The sequence below is a fragment of the Salmo trutta genome, chromosome 35 (assembly GCF_901001165.1).
Source record: "Salmo trutta chromosome 35, fSalTru1.1, whole genome shotgun sequence".
NCBI lineage: Eukaryota > Metazoa > Chordata > Actinopteri > Salmoniformes > Salmonidae > Salmo > Salmo trutta.
In genome coordinates this window covers 20,014,318-20,031,215 of record NC_042991.1, presented here as the reverse complement: position 1 = coordinate 20,031,215, position 16,898 = coordinate 20,014,318, and the positions used below count along the sequence as shown (strand labels likewise).

At 41.5% G+C, this 16,898-nt stretch overlaps 1 protein-coding gene and 1 long non-coding RNA gene across 2 annotated transcripts; one reads left to right on the top strand and one right to left on the bottom strand.

Annotated features, from left to right (window-relative positions):
* Nucleotides 1–1,317: 1,317 nt before the first annotated feature.
* LOC115174825 (uncharacterized) lies at nucleotides 1,318–7,998 on the bottom strand. Its single transcript, XR_003871846.1, has 3 exons — nucleotides 6,880–7,998; nucleotides 4,191–4,328; nucleotides 1,318–1,637 (listed from the first exon to the last, which is right to left on the bottom strand). It is a non-coding gene; the product is annotated as an uncharacterized LOC115174825 (long non-coding RNA).
* Nucleotides 7,999–14,410: 6,412 nt separating this feature from the next.
* Nucleotides 14,411–15,851, top strand: LOC115174824 (12-(S)-hydroxy-5,8,10,14-eicosatetraenoic acid receptor). The gene has a single exon (XM_029733746.1). It carries the CDS (start codon nucleotides 14,635–14,637, stop codon nucleotides 15,643–15,645), a length of 1,011 nt encoding a protein of 336 aa, XP_029589606.1. The 5' UTR covers nucleotides 14,411–14,634; the 3' UTR covers nucleotides 15,646–15,851.
* Nucleotides 15,852–16,898: the final 1,047 nt, after the last annotated feature.

Genomic DNA, 16,898 nt, shown 5'->3' with positions numbered 1-16,898 from the left:
ACATGAAACAAAACGGACCGGGTCGTAGCTGGCTTCTCCACCGACCGTTTGCACATTCTCCCTTTGTGGAGAATCCCTTTGTCTTACTGTGAAACTCTCTCTCTCTATACCGCATGGTTATGGAGAGAGGAGTCGCTGTGGTATTTACGACGTGGTTGTAAGGTTGTAAAATTGTTCACATCTCTGCTAGCCAATTCACTGAACGGGCTAGCGTCATGACAGTGCCCTAGCCTACCACTCAAAGGCACTATGGATTGATAACCCCTGGTTAACACAGACATGCTCAGGAAAATGATATCACAACTTAAGCCTTCTATCTGCCTTCTCGATCCTATCCCTACCACCTTCTTCAAAACAGTTTTTAATTGCATATCTGAAGAAGTGCAAGCTATTGTTTATAACTCCCTGTTCACAGGCACTTTCCCCACTGCACTAAAAACTCCTGTGGTGAAACCCCTTCTGAAGAAAAGTTTTCTAGATTTTTCAGCTCTTAGCAATTATTGGCAAATTATCTCCAACCTTCCATTCTTAAGCAAATTTCTTGAGAAATTGTTTTTCAAACAGCTTTTTTTTTTAAAGTGCCAACTCTATTCTCTCTAGAGATAGATTTTAGCCGCACATTTGAATCCACAGGCAATACAGATTAAACACCAGGTAAAAAACCTAGGTGTTAATTTAGATTCCGAACAAAATTTTGAATCACAAATTAGGAATACGACCAAAATAGCTTTTTACCACCTGAGAAACATTGCCAAGGTGCGGCCATTTCTCTCTCAGGCTGATACAGAGAAACTCATCCATGCCTTTATTACAAGCAGGCTTGACTACTGTAATGCTCTCCTGTCTGGTCTACCAAAGAAAGCCATTGATCAACTGTAAAACATACAGAATGCTGCAGCACCGGTATTGACCAAGACCAGACAGAGCACACGTTACACCGGTTTTAAGGTCTCTGCACTAGTAGCCCGTGATTTTTAGAATTCATTTTAAGATTCTTCTATTGGTTTTTAAGTCAAGCATGATTTTAATAGCCAGTTGGTCCCTCAGGTCCTTTGGCACTGGCCTTTTAACTATCCCAAAGCCTAGGACCAAGAGGCATGGAGAGGCAGCCTTTAGTTATTATGCTCCCAGCCTCTGGAATAACTTGAGGGGGGACAGAACTGTGGACATATTTAAAAGAGATCTTAAAACACACCTTTGTTGCTTTGCTTTTCCTTAGGGTGCTTTTCAGTCGCTCAGTTTGTCATTCTTATTTTTTTACGTTATGTTTGTAGTATAGTAAGTATTTCAGCTTTTATTTTCATAGTTTTTTATTAGTTTTTTCCTGTAAAGCACATTACGTTGCATTCCATATCTGAAATGTGCTGTATAAATAAAGCTTGATTTGATTGGGTTATTACTCAGGTAGAGTATGTGTCTTCTTACAGTGCTTTCTGCATCTGTAAGATGCAGTGATTGTGTCTTCTGCTCCCTGCCATTTGGTAGTGTTGTGCAGGAGCACCAAGCTTGTCACGCAGCTCCACATTCTCTCTGGTCAGGGCTTCCACCTGGGTCTGCAGCAGTCCATGAACCTGGGACAAGTGGGACTCCCTCTTAGAGAACTGCTCCTGAAGAGATTGAATCTGCTCCCTGAGATCCTTCATACACACATGCGCGCACACACACACACACACACACACACACACACACACACACACACACACACACACACACACGCACAAACACACACGCACAAACACACACACACAAACATACACTCACACACAGGATGAGACCCAGTGAGACAGTGCATATTTGACTCATGTTCACAGTTTGAGTGGGATGAGTGGGGGTTTGTTTATACAGCTGTAGGGAAGTTTCTGTAACGCTATAAACTGTTATCATCAGCTGACAATAAGTAAAGGGGATGCGTTTCATTTCAGCCATAAATGGGTATACGTCTGACTGATTCACACTTACCAAGTATGACATATTACAGTTTTTCTCAATTGTTTACACACAAATACTGGTACTTGAGACACAATGACCACAACATGTAACTCATGCACCAACCCCCTGAACCAATTCTGCTAAACTACAAGCACAATTCCTGCTTTACACTCAAATTGCAGTTCTAAAACACACTTTTTTCAAAACACTACACACAATTCTTTGCATTTGGCACAATTTTCATGCAGAAAATCTCTTGTTTTCACAATGAACACACTGCCATTCAAATATGCACACTGACTCATCACATGGCCAAACACCCGTCACACAGTTTTACAATTTGTTTGGCAGAACTGAAAGATTATTAACACAAGGTGGTCGGGAACGTGTTCTGTCTCCTGAACAGGAAACTGAAATCATTAACATGGTCCTAGAAAATAACGCCATAACATTACGGCAAATACAAAGAAAAATAATAGAAAACAATGAGATATTTCAAAATATTGATAGGGTAAGCTTATCAACACTGGACCGTGTCTTGCGCAGAAATAATCTCAGGATGAAGCAGGTGCCATACAGGGTGCCATTTGAACGCAATTCAGAAAGAGTCAAAGAATTGCGATATAACTATGTGCAAGTGAGTCCTATATAATCCCACAATTGATGCATACTCTCAACACTGTATAAATTATACATATTTCAGTATTGTAATCATAATGATTGTGCTTCACAATAGTGACCACTCCATGTCTATTTCTGATATCGTCACGTGTGTTTCAGAGAGTTCTTGAGCTAGAGGTGGCTGCAGTGGAGCACCAGTTCATCTTCATTGATGAGGTTGGATTCAACCTCACAAAAAGACGAAAGAGGGGAAGGAATATCATCGGCCAGCGTGCCATTGTTCAAGTCCCTGGCCAGCGCGGAGGGAACATCACAATGTGTGCAGCGATTACCCACCACGGCGTCATCCATCACCATGCTACCCTTGGTCCCTACAACACCGCCCATCTGATCACATTCCTGGACACCCTACACAACACACTCATTCCACCAGATCAGGTAGATGGCCCAGAGCAGCTCAGGTACGTTGTCATTTGGGACAAGGTAAGTTTCCACAGGGCTGCTCTGGTTTGTAACTGGTTCACTGCCCACCCACGCTTTTTATTTGTTTATCTCCCTCCATATTCTCCATTCCTCAATCCTATTGAGGAATTTTTTTCTGCCTGGAGAAGGAAAGTGTATGACCGAAATCCACAAACGCGTATACCTCTTCTCCAAGCTATGGAAGACGCATGTGGAGATATAGCAGCTGATGCTTTTCATGGCTGGAATCGCCATGCTAGGTGATATTTCCCCCGCTGCTTGGCCAGGGAAAACATTGCTTGTGATGTGGATGAGGTGCTGTGGCCAGACCGCAACAGAAGAGAGGATGCAGCATAGTTTAAAAAAAATGTTATTCGTTTTTTTTTTTACTGTAACTGTATACATTAAATTCTTCTGTTTTGTATGTAGACCACTGTATGTGCAACTTTGTGTTGGTTGGGAATGGGATGTACACTGTGTACATTGTTTTTGTGGGAAAAATAAAATATATTTGTTACCGTGTATTTGTGTGTTCTGAGTATAAAAACAATATTCTCAAATATTTTACAACACACTTATGTATGTACTGTCTGTAGTAATGGCAACACTGAACCAAAAAAAGGCCTAAGTCATTATGATGAATGGAGAAGAAGTGTTTTCCATTCATCATAGTGTTTTACATTGAGCACATCAGTGTTCAACTGGTTCTTATAAATGTCTATTCATATGATGGTTTGTGTGTGTCATTTGAAAACAAAATACCATTTTGATAAGAAATAACATTGTTTTGAATGTAAAGTTTCATTTTGCTGGAGAATTGAGGGGTTTTGCCCATTGTGTGTTTTTTGATTTGTGTGCAGAGTTCTGAGAATATGAGGCAAGCTTTCAGAAAATGTGTGTAAACAATCAAGAAAAACTGTAATACCAGCTGGGCGACATACAGTAGAGGTCCTGTGAGGTTCGGTTGGTAGAGCATGGCACATGCAAAGCCAGGGTTGTGGATTCCATTCCCATGGGGGACCAGTATGAAAATGTATGCACTCACTACTCTAAGTCACTCTGGATAGTGTCTGCTAAATATGTCAAATGTAATTAATTTTAGGCCTCAAGGCTTTATGAGATTCTGAAGGACATATTTACGAAGGGCTATAAAGATCAGACTGACATAATGACTTTACCTGAGCCTCACCAACGTCTAGGTTAGGAAGAAATGGTTGATTCTTCAACACCTGGTCTTCCGTTTTGGGCAAATGGGGATCCGTAACTGCTGTGGTGGCCAATCTCTGTCACCACACTCCATTTGGTCCGTTCTCTTTCTGTGTGAAACTCGCATTTCAGTGGAAATTAAAGAAGAAAAAAAAATAACGTGATACATTTCTGATATTGCAATTCAGGAAGTGCTCAAACTCTTAAAGAGAAATGTCAAAATGTTTCAACTTCATATTCATACTCTTGAGCACCACCACAACATCAACATATGTGAAAATTGCGTGTTTCTATGTTTTGTAGTAAAAAATATAGAGGAAGATAAATGTTTCCAATTACATCATCGGTGTGCATTGTGTGATTTTAACCAATTATGAGTAGGCATTGCGTGCTAATTGTCTACATACACTTTAGCCAAATACATTTAAACTCAGTTTTTCACAATTCCTGACATTTAATCCTAGTAAAGTTCACTGTCTTAGGTCTGTTAGGATCATCACTTTATTTTAAGAATGTGAAATGTCAGAATAATAGTAGAGAGAATTATTTCTTTCAGCTTTTATTTCTTTCATCACATTCCCAGTGGGTCAGAAGTTTACATACACTCAATTAGTATTTGGTAGCATTGCCTTTAAATTGTTTAACTTGGGTCAAACATTTCAGGTAGCCTTCCACAAGCTTCCCACAATAAGTTGGGTGAATTTTGGCCCATTCCTCCTGACAGAGCTCGTGTAACTGAGTCAGGTTTGTAGGCCTCCTTGCTCGCACATACTTTTTCAGTTCTGCCTACAAATTCTCTATGGGATTGAGGTCAGGGCTTTGTGATGGTCACTCCAATACCTTGACTTTGTTGTCCTTAAGCCTTTTTGCCACAACTTTGGAAGTATGCTTGGGGTCATTGTCCATTTGGAAGACCCATTTGCGACCAAGCTTTAACTTCCTGACTGATGTCTTGAGATGTTGCTTCAATATATCCACATAATTTTCCTCTCCTCATGATGCCATCTATTTTGTGAAGTGCACCAGTCCCTCCTGCAACAAAGCACCCCCACAACATGATGCTGCCACCCCCGTGCTTCACGGTTGGGATGGTATTCTTCGGCTTGCAAGCCTCCCCCTTTTTTCTTCCAAACATAACGATGGTCATTATGGCCAAACAGTTCTATTTTTGTTTCATCAGACCAGAGGACATTTCTCCAAAAAGTACAATCTTTGTCCCCATGTGCAGTTGCAAACTGTAGTCTGGCTTTTTTATGGGGGTTTGGGAGCAGTGGCTTCTTCCTTGCTGAGCAGCATTTCAGGTTATATTGATATAGGACTCGTTTTACTGTGGATATTGATACTTTTGCACCTGTTTCCTCCAGCATCTTCACAAGGTCCTTTGCTGTTGTTCTGGGAAAGATTTGCACTTTTTGCACCAAAGTACGTTCATCTCTAGGAGACAGAACGCGTCTCCTTCCTGAGCGGTATGATGGCTGCGTGGTCCCATGGTGTTTATACTTGCATACTTTTGTTTGTACAGATCAGCGTGGTACCTTCAGGTGTTTGGAAATTGCTCCCAAGGATGAACCAGACTTGTTGAGGTCCACAGTTATTTTTTCTGAGGTCTTGGCTGATTTCTTGAGATTTTCCCATGATGTCAAGCAAAGAGGCACTGAGTTTGAAGATAGGCCTTGAAATACATCCACAGGTACACCTCCAATTGACTCAAATTATGTCAATTAGCCTATCAGAAGCTTCTAAAGCCATGACATCATTTTCTGGAATTTTCCAAGCTGTTTAAGGCACAGTCAACTTAGTGTATGTAAACTTCTGACCCACTGGAATTGTGATACAGTGAATTATAAGTTAAATAATCTGTTTGTGAACAATTGTTGGAAAAATTACTTGTGTCATGCACAAAGTAGATGTCCTTACCAACTTGTCAAAACTATAGTTTGTTAACAAGAAATTTGTGGAGTGGTTGAAAAACAAGTTTTAATGACTCCAACCTAAGTGTATGTAAACTTCCAACTTCAACTGTATATCTTCAGTGGTTTTTCCCTGGTTTCTGTGTCTCATTTCTCCACCACCTGTCACCACAATCAGATATGGCACAGAAAGATTTTCTGAGGCATCACATTATCCAAACTAACTAAACTGTCCCTGTATATTTTACCTGAGTAGTTCCATTGATCTCTCCTGTTCCGTTTTCATCTTGTACAGCAAGCCATAATTTTTTTCTGCTTTTATTCCAAAATAAATGACTGCTGTGTGGCTTTGACACAGTTTGATATGCTCAAAGTGACCATTAGTAGAATAGTTTATTTTTATTTAACTAGGCAAGTCAGAACAAATTCGTATTTACAATGACGGCCTACACTGGATGACGCTGGGACAATTGTTCGTCGCACTATGGGACTCCCAATCACAGCCGGATGTGATACAGCTTGGTTTTGAACCAGGTACTATAGTGATGCCTCTTGCACCGAGATGCAGTGCCTTAGTCCGCTACGCCACTCTGGAGCCCGAAATAGATAGATAGAAGGCCTCTTCAAAGAATAACATGTCATGTAGCATGTACACTGATATAGCTACATCAGTACATGATTCATGTCCCTACACTTCATCATAGTAGTTAAATTACATAGTGAGTTTATCCAAAATAAACAGTACACTCACCCACTTGGATCCCTGGTGATGTCTGCCCTTCATGGTCTCTTTAGTTCTGGATGTTACATTAGGGACCATGCTGGATTTTAGCTCGGCAGAGGAGAGACGTTTTGACTTCATGTCTGTTCCCCTTCTGCTGCTCCCCAGTGGCAGGGCTTTCTCTATGCTTGTTTTCCTTGCAGACTGTGTGTACAATGGACGTGGTCCTGTCTTGTGCCAGTCTATGTCCCTGAGCTCTGTGTCAAAGTGGCTGCTGGAGCTAGAGGGGTGGTGTTGGTGGGGGTAGAGGGTGGATCCTTGGGTGGGGCAAAGTCCAGAGGCCAAGCAATCCCCAGACTCGCTGGGTACATCGATGGCGTAGTCACCATCGGACAGGTCTAGGTTCTAGTCCTTGTGTCCAAGCCGTGGGGGAGACGGATGGGTGGGCTGCTGGTGGCACTGAGATTTAGGGTTGTCCTCGTCCTCGTCACTGTTAAAGCTACTCAGAGATAGGAGAGACATCACTGCTGTGTAGGGGCACTATCAAACAGCTGGCTCCTTCACCTCAGTTTGTTTATGGAATAGACACCTCATAGTAGCATACACGTGATTCTGTGACACAGCCTCATCACTTAGCTCCACGGGGGTCACACATGACGATCAGAGCACCATATAGGGAACCAGAACCTGCTGCAACTTGGCTATGCGCACTGACACGATGCCACTGCAATCCACAGACCCCACAGTTCCAATAACAACACTTACCTTACGAGCCTGAAATGTCACAACTCGTACAAGTTCTGCAAGTTCAAAACAACAGAGCACATGTCGTGACATGGTAAAGCTCATAAGCGCGCTGCATCGCATTTACCAGAGTTGATGAACCATGGCAGCCAGAGGCTCAAACTCACCTTCAGCAACCTGGAAACTATGTACTCGCTCACTGCCACGGCAGCACAAGGCTCAAACCCACAGGAAACTGTGATAACCCAGACAAAACGCTGCCTAACATCGACTTGATAATCTCTTGATAATGCGCTTTCGCATGCCACCTCATCGACGAACCATGGCAGCCCAAGGCTCTAACCCACAGGGAAACTGTGGTAACTCGGATAAATGCACAATCTGGGAGCAGTTACATCCAAGCGATAAAACCTCACAAAGGTATGTGGGGAACCCCAACTCACTGCAGAACAGATATCACCAATCGTCACGCCCCTGAATAATGCTCAAGTAGCAACCACACCTTTCTCACGAACACAGGCCATGCAACCACCGTTGTTCACTGGAAGCAAACAGAGGAGATGAGAAAAGGAAAGCTGGAAAGCCAGATACCTGTAAGACATAGGCATAACCTTGGGAGCAACTGCATTAAGATGTAACCTCACTTTGGAGTCGCAAGGCTTCGAACTCCAAACAGAAAGGGTTTACTGATAGCTCGTGGAGGTCCAATGCGCTTGGCCGACGCAAAGGCCATGAGCAAGGCAGTCTCGTAGGAAAGGACCTTCAGTTCCTATAGACTCCAATGGTTCAAATGGAGGCTCACACAGAGCGTCCAGGTCCCAGGTCAGTGCCATAGGCTTAGACCCTGGTCCGAGCCGACATATGCCTTTCAGGAACCGCACCACCAGAGGAAGAGACCCCGAGGTAGCGCTGTCCATCCCTACATGACATGCCAAATGGCTGCCATTTAAACCTTCAATATGGAAAAAGTAAGGCCCTGCGAAAAAAGCTCTTGCAAAAACATCAAAATGTCCAACAAAGAGCTCTGAAAAGGATAAACTCATTCAACCTGACACCAACCCTCAAATGCTTGGCGCTTATATGATTTCAACCTTCTCCTAGAGGGTGCACACACCGACTGTATAGTCGTAATCACGTTTTAGTGTAAACTCCTAGCGGTCAAATTCAACCTTTTAGGAGCCAAACCCACAGATCCCATATCTGCGGTCATGGGTGCCATATCCTTCCATGCACCTGGGACAATAGAGCCGATGAACCCCCCACGGGTCCCCATTCAACAGGCTAATGATCTCCGGGAACTAGGGTTGTCTGGGCCAACGGGGAGCCACCAGAATCAACAACGGAACCTCCTGATGGACTCTCTCCACGGTGGCCTGAATCAGATCCCCGGGAAGAACACAGAGCAGGGTTTGAGGCAACTACGCCAAAGCATCTACTCCCAACGAAGGGCCTAGATCTCTTATTGAGAAGAACAGACAACAATGCGTATTTTCTAGCGATGCGTGAGAAGATCTACTTCACCCCTGCCGAACCGGTCCCATATCTGGGCCACCAGTAAGGGGGGGAAGTCTCCACTCCATAGGCCAGATCAGCCCAGTAAAATAAAAAGCACATTTTAAATGTATGCTCACTCAGCTGTGCCTCATAAGTAATACAACAACGGATCTATTACCGGTGTGATCATATAGCCTACCTAAAATGTTTAAACATAATGTACAGCCTGAACAACAATACATTGGCAGGGCAATTCAAGCAAAGCCAATATGCGGTGATAATGTGTTGAGCCTATAGCTTACTGCACATACCTCATTGCTACAGTACGGTTTTTAATTGGTTAATGTTGCAAGTTTTTGAAGTCATGTTAAAAAAATCTGTGATAGATCTCGGCTTGCATTTTGACTCAAAGAGTGATCTTGAAAAGGTTGGTGACCACTGTTCTAGAGTTTTCCCTGTTAACACTTTCAACGTTTCCCTTTACTGTGGCAATTGTGAGATCAAAGCGAGAGCTGCACGTAGCCACGTGTGCACATTTTGTTCATATCCTTTGCTAGTTAGTGAGTTATTAGCCCAGTTATAGATCATTTGTAATCACCAATAGGGGAGTGATTGCTTCCTACAAGAGCAGAAAACGTGTACATTTCTAGACATCTTTGAAAAGCAAGTCAGGTAAAGAGCTTTTTTTTGTCTTAAAGGGGCAGTGTTGCATTTTGAGACAGGCTTGAATAAGCTAAGTAGCCAATATGCAGGGGGTAGTATAATCTTTTGGATTCTCTGTAATAATGGTATGAGAATAATGATGCATTTTATTTTGTAAAGTGGCTTCTTGCATCAAATAACACAACAACATTTTCAGTCATAAACAGGTTAATGCCAAGCCCTGCATATTTTTTCAAAAGTCTGATGGAATGTAGGTCTACATTGAACACCACACATTGGCTGCTACTGTAGGCTGAATGATAGAACAGATATTTATATGTTAAAATGTTATGGGATTAATTTTCTCCATTGTTTTTGATGGTAGGCAACTTTGGTAGGCCTACATTACAATCAAATAGCCACTGTAACCTACTTGGCCACTGTTAAAGCTATAACTTACAGTGGGTACAACCTCACTGTTCATTGTAAACTTGCGCTGGAAGTTGCCCAGAATTTTCACAACGTTAAAGTTTGCGCTCAGCAGACATGAAATTCTCTCAGTGGCAAAAATATTTGCTCTGAACACTGCCAGAGAAACCGGAATGAGCCTCACTCGGCTGGGATGACACCCCTATCAACTCCCCACAAAGTCAGCACGACTCTCAATGGATGTTGAACCCAGCCGGAAACAATGGAGACAATGGTCACATGAACTGGTCCGAGCCAAGGCCTCCTGAACGTGTTTCCACCCTAGGCAACAGGACAGTACTCATGAGTGTATTTTTCATTGTGAAACCACATGCCCTAGGGGACGGTCGGAGGTTCAAACTTGGCTGGTCAGTCTTTTAGAACTTACTCTTACCTCTGGCCATCTTACTCAAACAAGGAGCACTGGCTACACAAGCAGAGCAGAAGTAGTGGGTTTTTATCAAACACATAAAAATGATACCAAGACCCAAAATTTGCAACATCTAGGAGGACGAGTACTCTCTCCCCACTAACAGAGACCTAAGTCGGAGCCAAATCTCGTAGCCTTCGTGTGCTTGAAAAGTTTGTAAATTGTGTGAAACACGTTCTTACTTCAGGTGAGCTGAAGACTGAAGAATTGAGGAAATGGGGCTTCCGAGGGGGGCTCGGCATCCATTGGCTCGTTTGGCAGGATTTCACAGTTTGTTTCAGGTGAATAGGATTGGTCGTTGACTCCCCAAAGTATGTTACACCAAGTGACCGACTGAAAGGGAACTACCGAATTGGTTTAAGCATGTCGGGTGTACACAAAAAAACATCCCTCAGGATGCCAAATTCCAGCTCACTTGTTTACTTTTCCTTTATATGAATTCTGCTGGGAGCTACAAGGAAATATGTAGCATAGAAAAAAGGTCACGTCTCATACACAAATGACAAATAGGGGGCAGTTTTTTCAATGTGTGAGTTGATGCATGTGTTGATGCAGATCTTCAAACATTCACTTCTCAAATGTATTACTTTATGTTTGTATGCATTGTTTGTTTCAAGGGCCCTAGTTGGTCCATTAAGAACCAATGATGTGCTACCTTTTTGTAACATTTCTGACAAGGCTAACATCTTTTCAACCGAATCTCAGAGTTCTATTTAACTGGGTCGAGCAACTCTGGGGAAGTAGATCAAGGGCATTGCCAAAATCCCAAAGTATCCCTGTGAGGCCCAGATCTTTTGGCAGAGGCCAAATTAAAGGTTACAATAGGACTGCCAATAGCAGACTTGGTTGCTAAAAGAAAATCTGGCTTTGCATGTGGAAATGTTGTATAATGCACCTTTAACAGAAAATCACCTTCCGGTGTAAAAACCATGGAAATTAAAAAAATAAAAAACATGTTTTAAGTAAGAAGGAGGCATTGGTCTGAAGCCAAAAAATTAAATAAAATCCTATGAGCACCACAATGACTCCACCCATGCTCTACCAAGGTTTTACACCACACAGCTTTGACCTAATACAGTAGCTATGTTGGTGTCACGTCCTGACCATAGAAAGCTGTTATTTTTTATGGTAGAGTAGGTCAGGGCGTGACAGTTTTTTTTTCTAGGTTAGATTTTCTATGTTGTTATGTTCTAGTTTTGTATTTCTATGTTGGGTTTTGTTTGGGATGATCTCCAATTAGAAGCAGCTGGTCATCATTGTCTCTAATTGGAGATCATACTTAAGTAGGTGTTTTTCCCACCTGGGTTTGTGGGAGATTGATTTGGAGTACGTGTATGTTAACTCGCCAGGTCGCAATTGTAAATGAGAACTTGTTCTCAACTTGCCTACCTAGTTAAATAAAGGTGAAACAAAAAAAAATTACAAAATAAACTCTTCGTCATGGTTTGTTGTTTTTGTTCAGTCAGTTTATTTTGTATGTCACAGTGAAAATAAAATGTGGAACGACACACACGCTGCACTTTGGTCCGCTCCTTCCTATGACATCCGTGACAGTTGGTCTATTGTACTTCCAACAATGTGTATGCAGGTTGCTTAAGGTTCAAACCTTCTCAAACAGCCTAATTCATACTCTTCAGAGGAATAATTGTCACGTCCTGACCATATACTTAGGTATTTTTGTATTATATTTGGTCAGGACGTGGCAGAGTTATGTTTGGTTATGGTATAGTGGGGTTGTGAGTGTTAGGTTAGGTTTTTTATGTGTAGTTTGGGTGCTGGACTCTCAATTGAAGGCAGGTGTGTTGAGTTGCCTTTGATTGGGAGTCCTATATTAGTAGGGTGTGTTTGTCTGTGTGTTTGTGGGTAATTGTATTTTGCACTGTGTTTCGTTTCACCTGTGAAACTGTCACCTTTGCGTGTTTATTTTGTTTTGTCGTTTCCATCTATAATAAATATGATGTGGAACAGTCAACCCGCTGCGTATTGGTCATCGAGTGATTTCGACATATCTTCCGATGAGGCAGAATACGAGGAACGTGACAATAATGGACTTTACAGTGTCATGCTATTAAAATAATGTATATGTACAGTATATAGGCTGTATGTATTTTTAGATGTAGGCCTAATGTAAATGTGTATTATTGTAGTGTCACCGTCTTTATTGCAAAACTAAATACAAATACACACAACTTTAAGCTACACAGTCATTTGACAGGGGTAATGAACTGCCCATTGATCAGCACACCAATTGATAAAACAGGACCATGTTTGCAAAACAAGTGTTTCTGAGCTTATGTCAACATTACACAGATAAGCTAATTGTTCCAGAAATCAAGGATGGAGACAGGCTCTATAGACCTCAATATATGAGTGACTGTGTCCAACACACCACCACCTGTTGTTATGCTGGGCATCTACTGACCCCCCAAAATATGTTAGGAAATATATATATTTTCTCAATGACATAAGGTTTAAGGAAATACAGGCAGGCACCACATTACTACAAGACAAAACTGCTCGCTCAATCAAGAATGATGGCCTTGTAAAAATAATAGCAAAGCTTGCTTTCATATCATTTAAAAAAGCTTGAAAAGGTAGTGGCATGGGATTCAATACTTTAACAAATCACATTATTGTGGGAGCACCTCCTCTAAGAGTATGAATTAGGCTGTTTGAGAAGGTTTGAACCCTAAGCAACTGCATACACATTGTTTGAAATACAATAGACCAACAACAGCGCCTCATCAAACTCATCTGGACTCCATCACCTGCCTGATTACCTTCCCTATATATATATCGCTCCCTTTGGTTCTCTCCCTAGGTGTTATTGTTTCTGTTCCGTTGTTTCATGTCTGTACGCTACTTGTGTTTATTGTTTTGTTCTATGTTCATTTATTAATGTCATAATCTGTGTATGTAGGTGGCAGGGAAGTCAGGCGCAGGAGAAACCAAAGTGGTTAAAAATTGAGTATTTATTTTTAAAAACTAACTCCAAAACCAACGTACTCAATAATCCGGGTAAACAATAACCCGTCGCACACCGATACATAATCAACACGTACATAACATAACAAACAATCACCGACAAGGATATGAGGGGAAACAGAGGGTTAAATACACAACATGTAATTACTGGGATAAGAAACAGGTGTGTAAGGAGACCAGACAAAACCAATGGAAAATGAAAAACTGATCAATGGTGGCTAGAAGACCGGTGACCTCGATTGCCGAGCACCACCCGAACAAGGAGGGGCATCGACTTCGGCAGAAGTCGTGACAATTAAGTACACTCCCTGAACTTGCTTCCCTACTCCCAGCGTACACGTTACACACACCAAAGCTGCTTTTTAACATACTAAATTAAAAAAAATTGGAAGGGAAACTATTCCACTCAGATAGTACTTAATTATAGGTCACATTTCATAGACTCCTGGAAACACTGGACAGTTACTTTAAAGTCTAGTGTTGGTTGATCAGAGGAAGAGAGGTAACTAGGAGCAGTTTGCACATTGGCTTGCTCCTGGTTTTAAACTTGACCCTCTTTTACTCCGTTCATTATGTGCCTGTTTAACTTGCTCTATTTATTATAATAAAAACAACATTTTCATGAAGAAATCTCCTGCCTTTTCAAGAAGAAGATTTAATGTGAGAGGCCCTCGGTCCGCTTCTTCACAATGCAATGTTTTCGACTATGTCCTGAATCTCTCGTGGGATTTAGCTGCTTATTTATTTGACCTGTGGTGACTCGCCTACTCAGGCATGGGAGGTGCTTAACCAACAAGTCTGAACTGAGTGCTATGCTGTCTGCGTGCTGGGGGGAATTACTTCCAGACCTTCAGTTTCACCAAGTCTGCATACGGATTAGGACCTTGCTTGACTACCATCAAACAGACCTGCTTTTCATGTAAAGTAAGGAAATCTTAGGAGCTGAGTACTTTGGAGGACTGTTTTTCCTTCTCATTAAGGATTCAGACAGAGTCTGACTGTACAGAGGAAAGCTTTCGATAATGAAAATTATGGAGAACGGCCATCCGAGTGATAACTGCACAGCAGAGAATCTACCACTGTACACATTCTATGCCTTTGTGATGATCATGGAATTCACCCTGGCTCTGCCGCTCAACCTCTCAGTGCTTTATCTATTCATCTTCAAGCTGAAGTTCTGGAAATCTAACACCAACAACATTTTCCTGTTCAATCTCGTCTTGGCTGACGTTCTTCTGCTTATATGTTTGCCAGTAAAGGCGTATCATTTTCTTAATGGGAATCGGCGGAGTACAGAGGGAGGGACCTGCAAAGCCATGCTCTTCATGCTGTTTCTGAACCGAGGTGCCAGTATCGCCTTCCTGACTGTGATTTCAGTTGATCGCTACTTCAATGTGGTTCATCCTGGGAAAAAGAACTTTGCCAAGGCTTTAAAAAAGTCTCCTCATATCTCTTTCCTCATCTGGCTACTGCTGCTCCCCCTGACTATCCCCACCATGCTGAAGTCCTTTGAGTGCTGTAATAGTTATGGGCGTGAAGAAGACACTCTAGTCGAGGACGTCACTGACACTCTGAGAGAGGTTGTGTTTTTCACCCAGATTCTCATCCCTTTCTTTGTATTGGTCTACTGCACGGTCCGCATTGTTAACAGACTAAAAAAGAAGACCGTAGGGGATAGTACCAAACTGCGCCGAGCAGTGTTTCTGGTCACCTCAGTAATGCTGGTCTTTTCTTTCTGTTTCCTGCCTTGTACCATAGCTAGAATGGTTCTGTTGATTGTGAGAGTTGAGAATGTATCCAGTGCAGAAGCTATAGTTGTTCAAGTCTTTGACGGTCTCATGGTTTTGTCCTACATGGATTGTTTAGTGGACCCAATTGTGTACTGCTTAAGCAGCACTAAGTTCAAAAGCCTCTACCTGACAACTTATTGCCGCTGTCTACTGAGCGAAAATGCAGAAATAGCTGAGAGCACAATCTCAATACGAAACACCTCAAGCCCAAAACGCAACAACATACTGTTGCATAGTAGGTAAAAAGAGGACATGAAAAGTTTTATTACTGAGTTTATTACTGACTTTACGACTGTTCTCATGGTAAGACATTCATGTTAGTTTGCCAAACCAGACTGTGATTCATTACGTGTTTCTGTTACCATCAGCATGTTAAACAGCTCATAATGACTGTTGTTACTAATTGTCTGGATCAAATAAATCATCTTCTCGAGTTATGCTCCCAAAAATGTGTCGTTGCTGTTGTTTTTATCGCTGTCTCTCTGGCCATTCGTCCATTCATCTTATTATGTCAGGGGTTGAATACTTATTGACTCAAGACATTTCCGGTTAACACTTTATTGACACCCAGCGTCATAACACGTAATGGCACAGTCTTAACCATGTCATAATATGTCATAACAGCTGACATAACTTGTCATAAACTGTCCTAATAGGGTCATAACACTGTCATGACCAATATATTTACACCTGTTGTCACATATATAGCGTTATTTTATGGCTGGTTATGAAACCTATATGAGGGTGTCAAAACGCACAAAACCTACCACGGTTATAAAAGGGCACCCTCAAGACTCATTGAGCAATTATTACAAGAGCAGAGGAAAGCAGACCAATCTGATGAGTATTTGGCAAAACTATTTTGAACTGGAATAAATGCTGCACTTATTAACAATGTCCAACACAATTCCAGTCAAAATAGAAGATTGTAAGAAAGTCTGTAGCCTACCATTACTATACCCAACCCAAATCCATTTGTTGCCATTATCATGTATCCAAGTGGTTTTCAAACTTTTTGACCTGCGATCTCCAAAACAGAGTGGTAGAAAAAGGGAAACCCTGTTCACGCAAATGCACATGTGCACACGGTGATGCATTTTCAAAACTCAAGATATGCTACAGAAATAAACTACGTTTTACACCTGCATTTAGAGCTGAAAGACATTCATATTAGCATCCAATATCAACTATGGATATATCTGTATATAGCTATGTACATTTATTGTTATGTACATTTCTTGCTATGTATGTTGTTGTACAAAAAAAAAAAAAAAAAAGGCATGAAAAAATTAAATGAAATGTATGTATTCACTACTGTAAGTCGCTCTGGATAAGAGCGTCTGCAAATGACTAAAATGTAAATGTAAAATGTTATGTACATTTCTTGTATTCATTTTTGATTGATTTGATTTTTTAAAAACCTTTGTTTATTCAGTAAATATTTTATTAACTCTATTTCTTGAACTGCGTTGTTGGTTAAAAGCTTGTAAGTAAGC

Coding starts and splice junctions, on each gene's coding strand:
- LOC115174824 (XM_029733746.1), top strand. CDS start 14,635: ATGAAAATTATGGAGAACGGCCATCCGAGTGATAACTGCACAGCAGAG.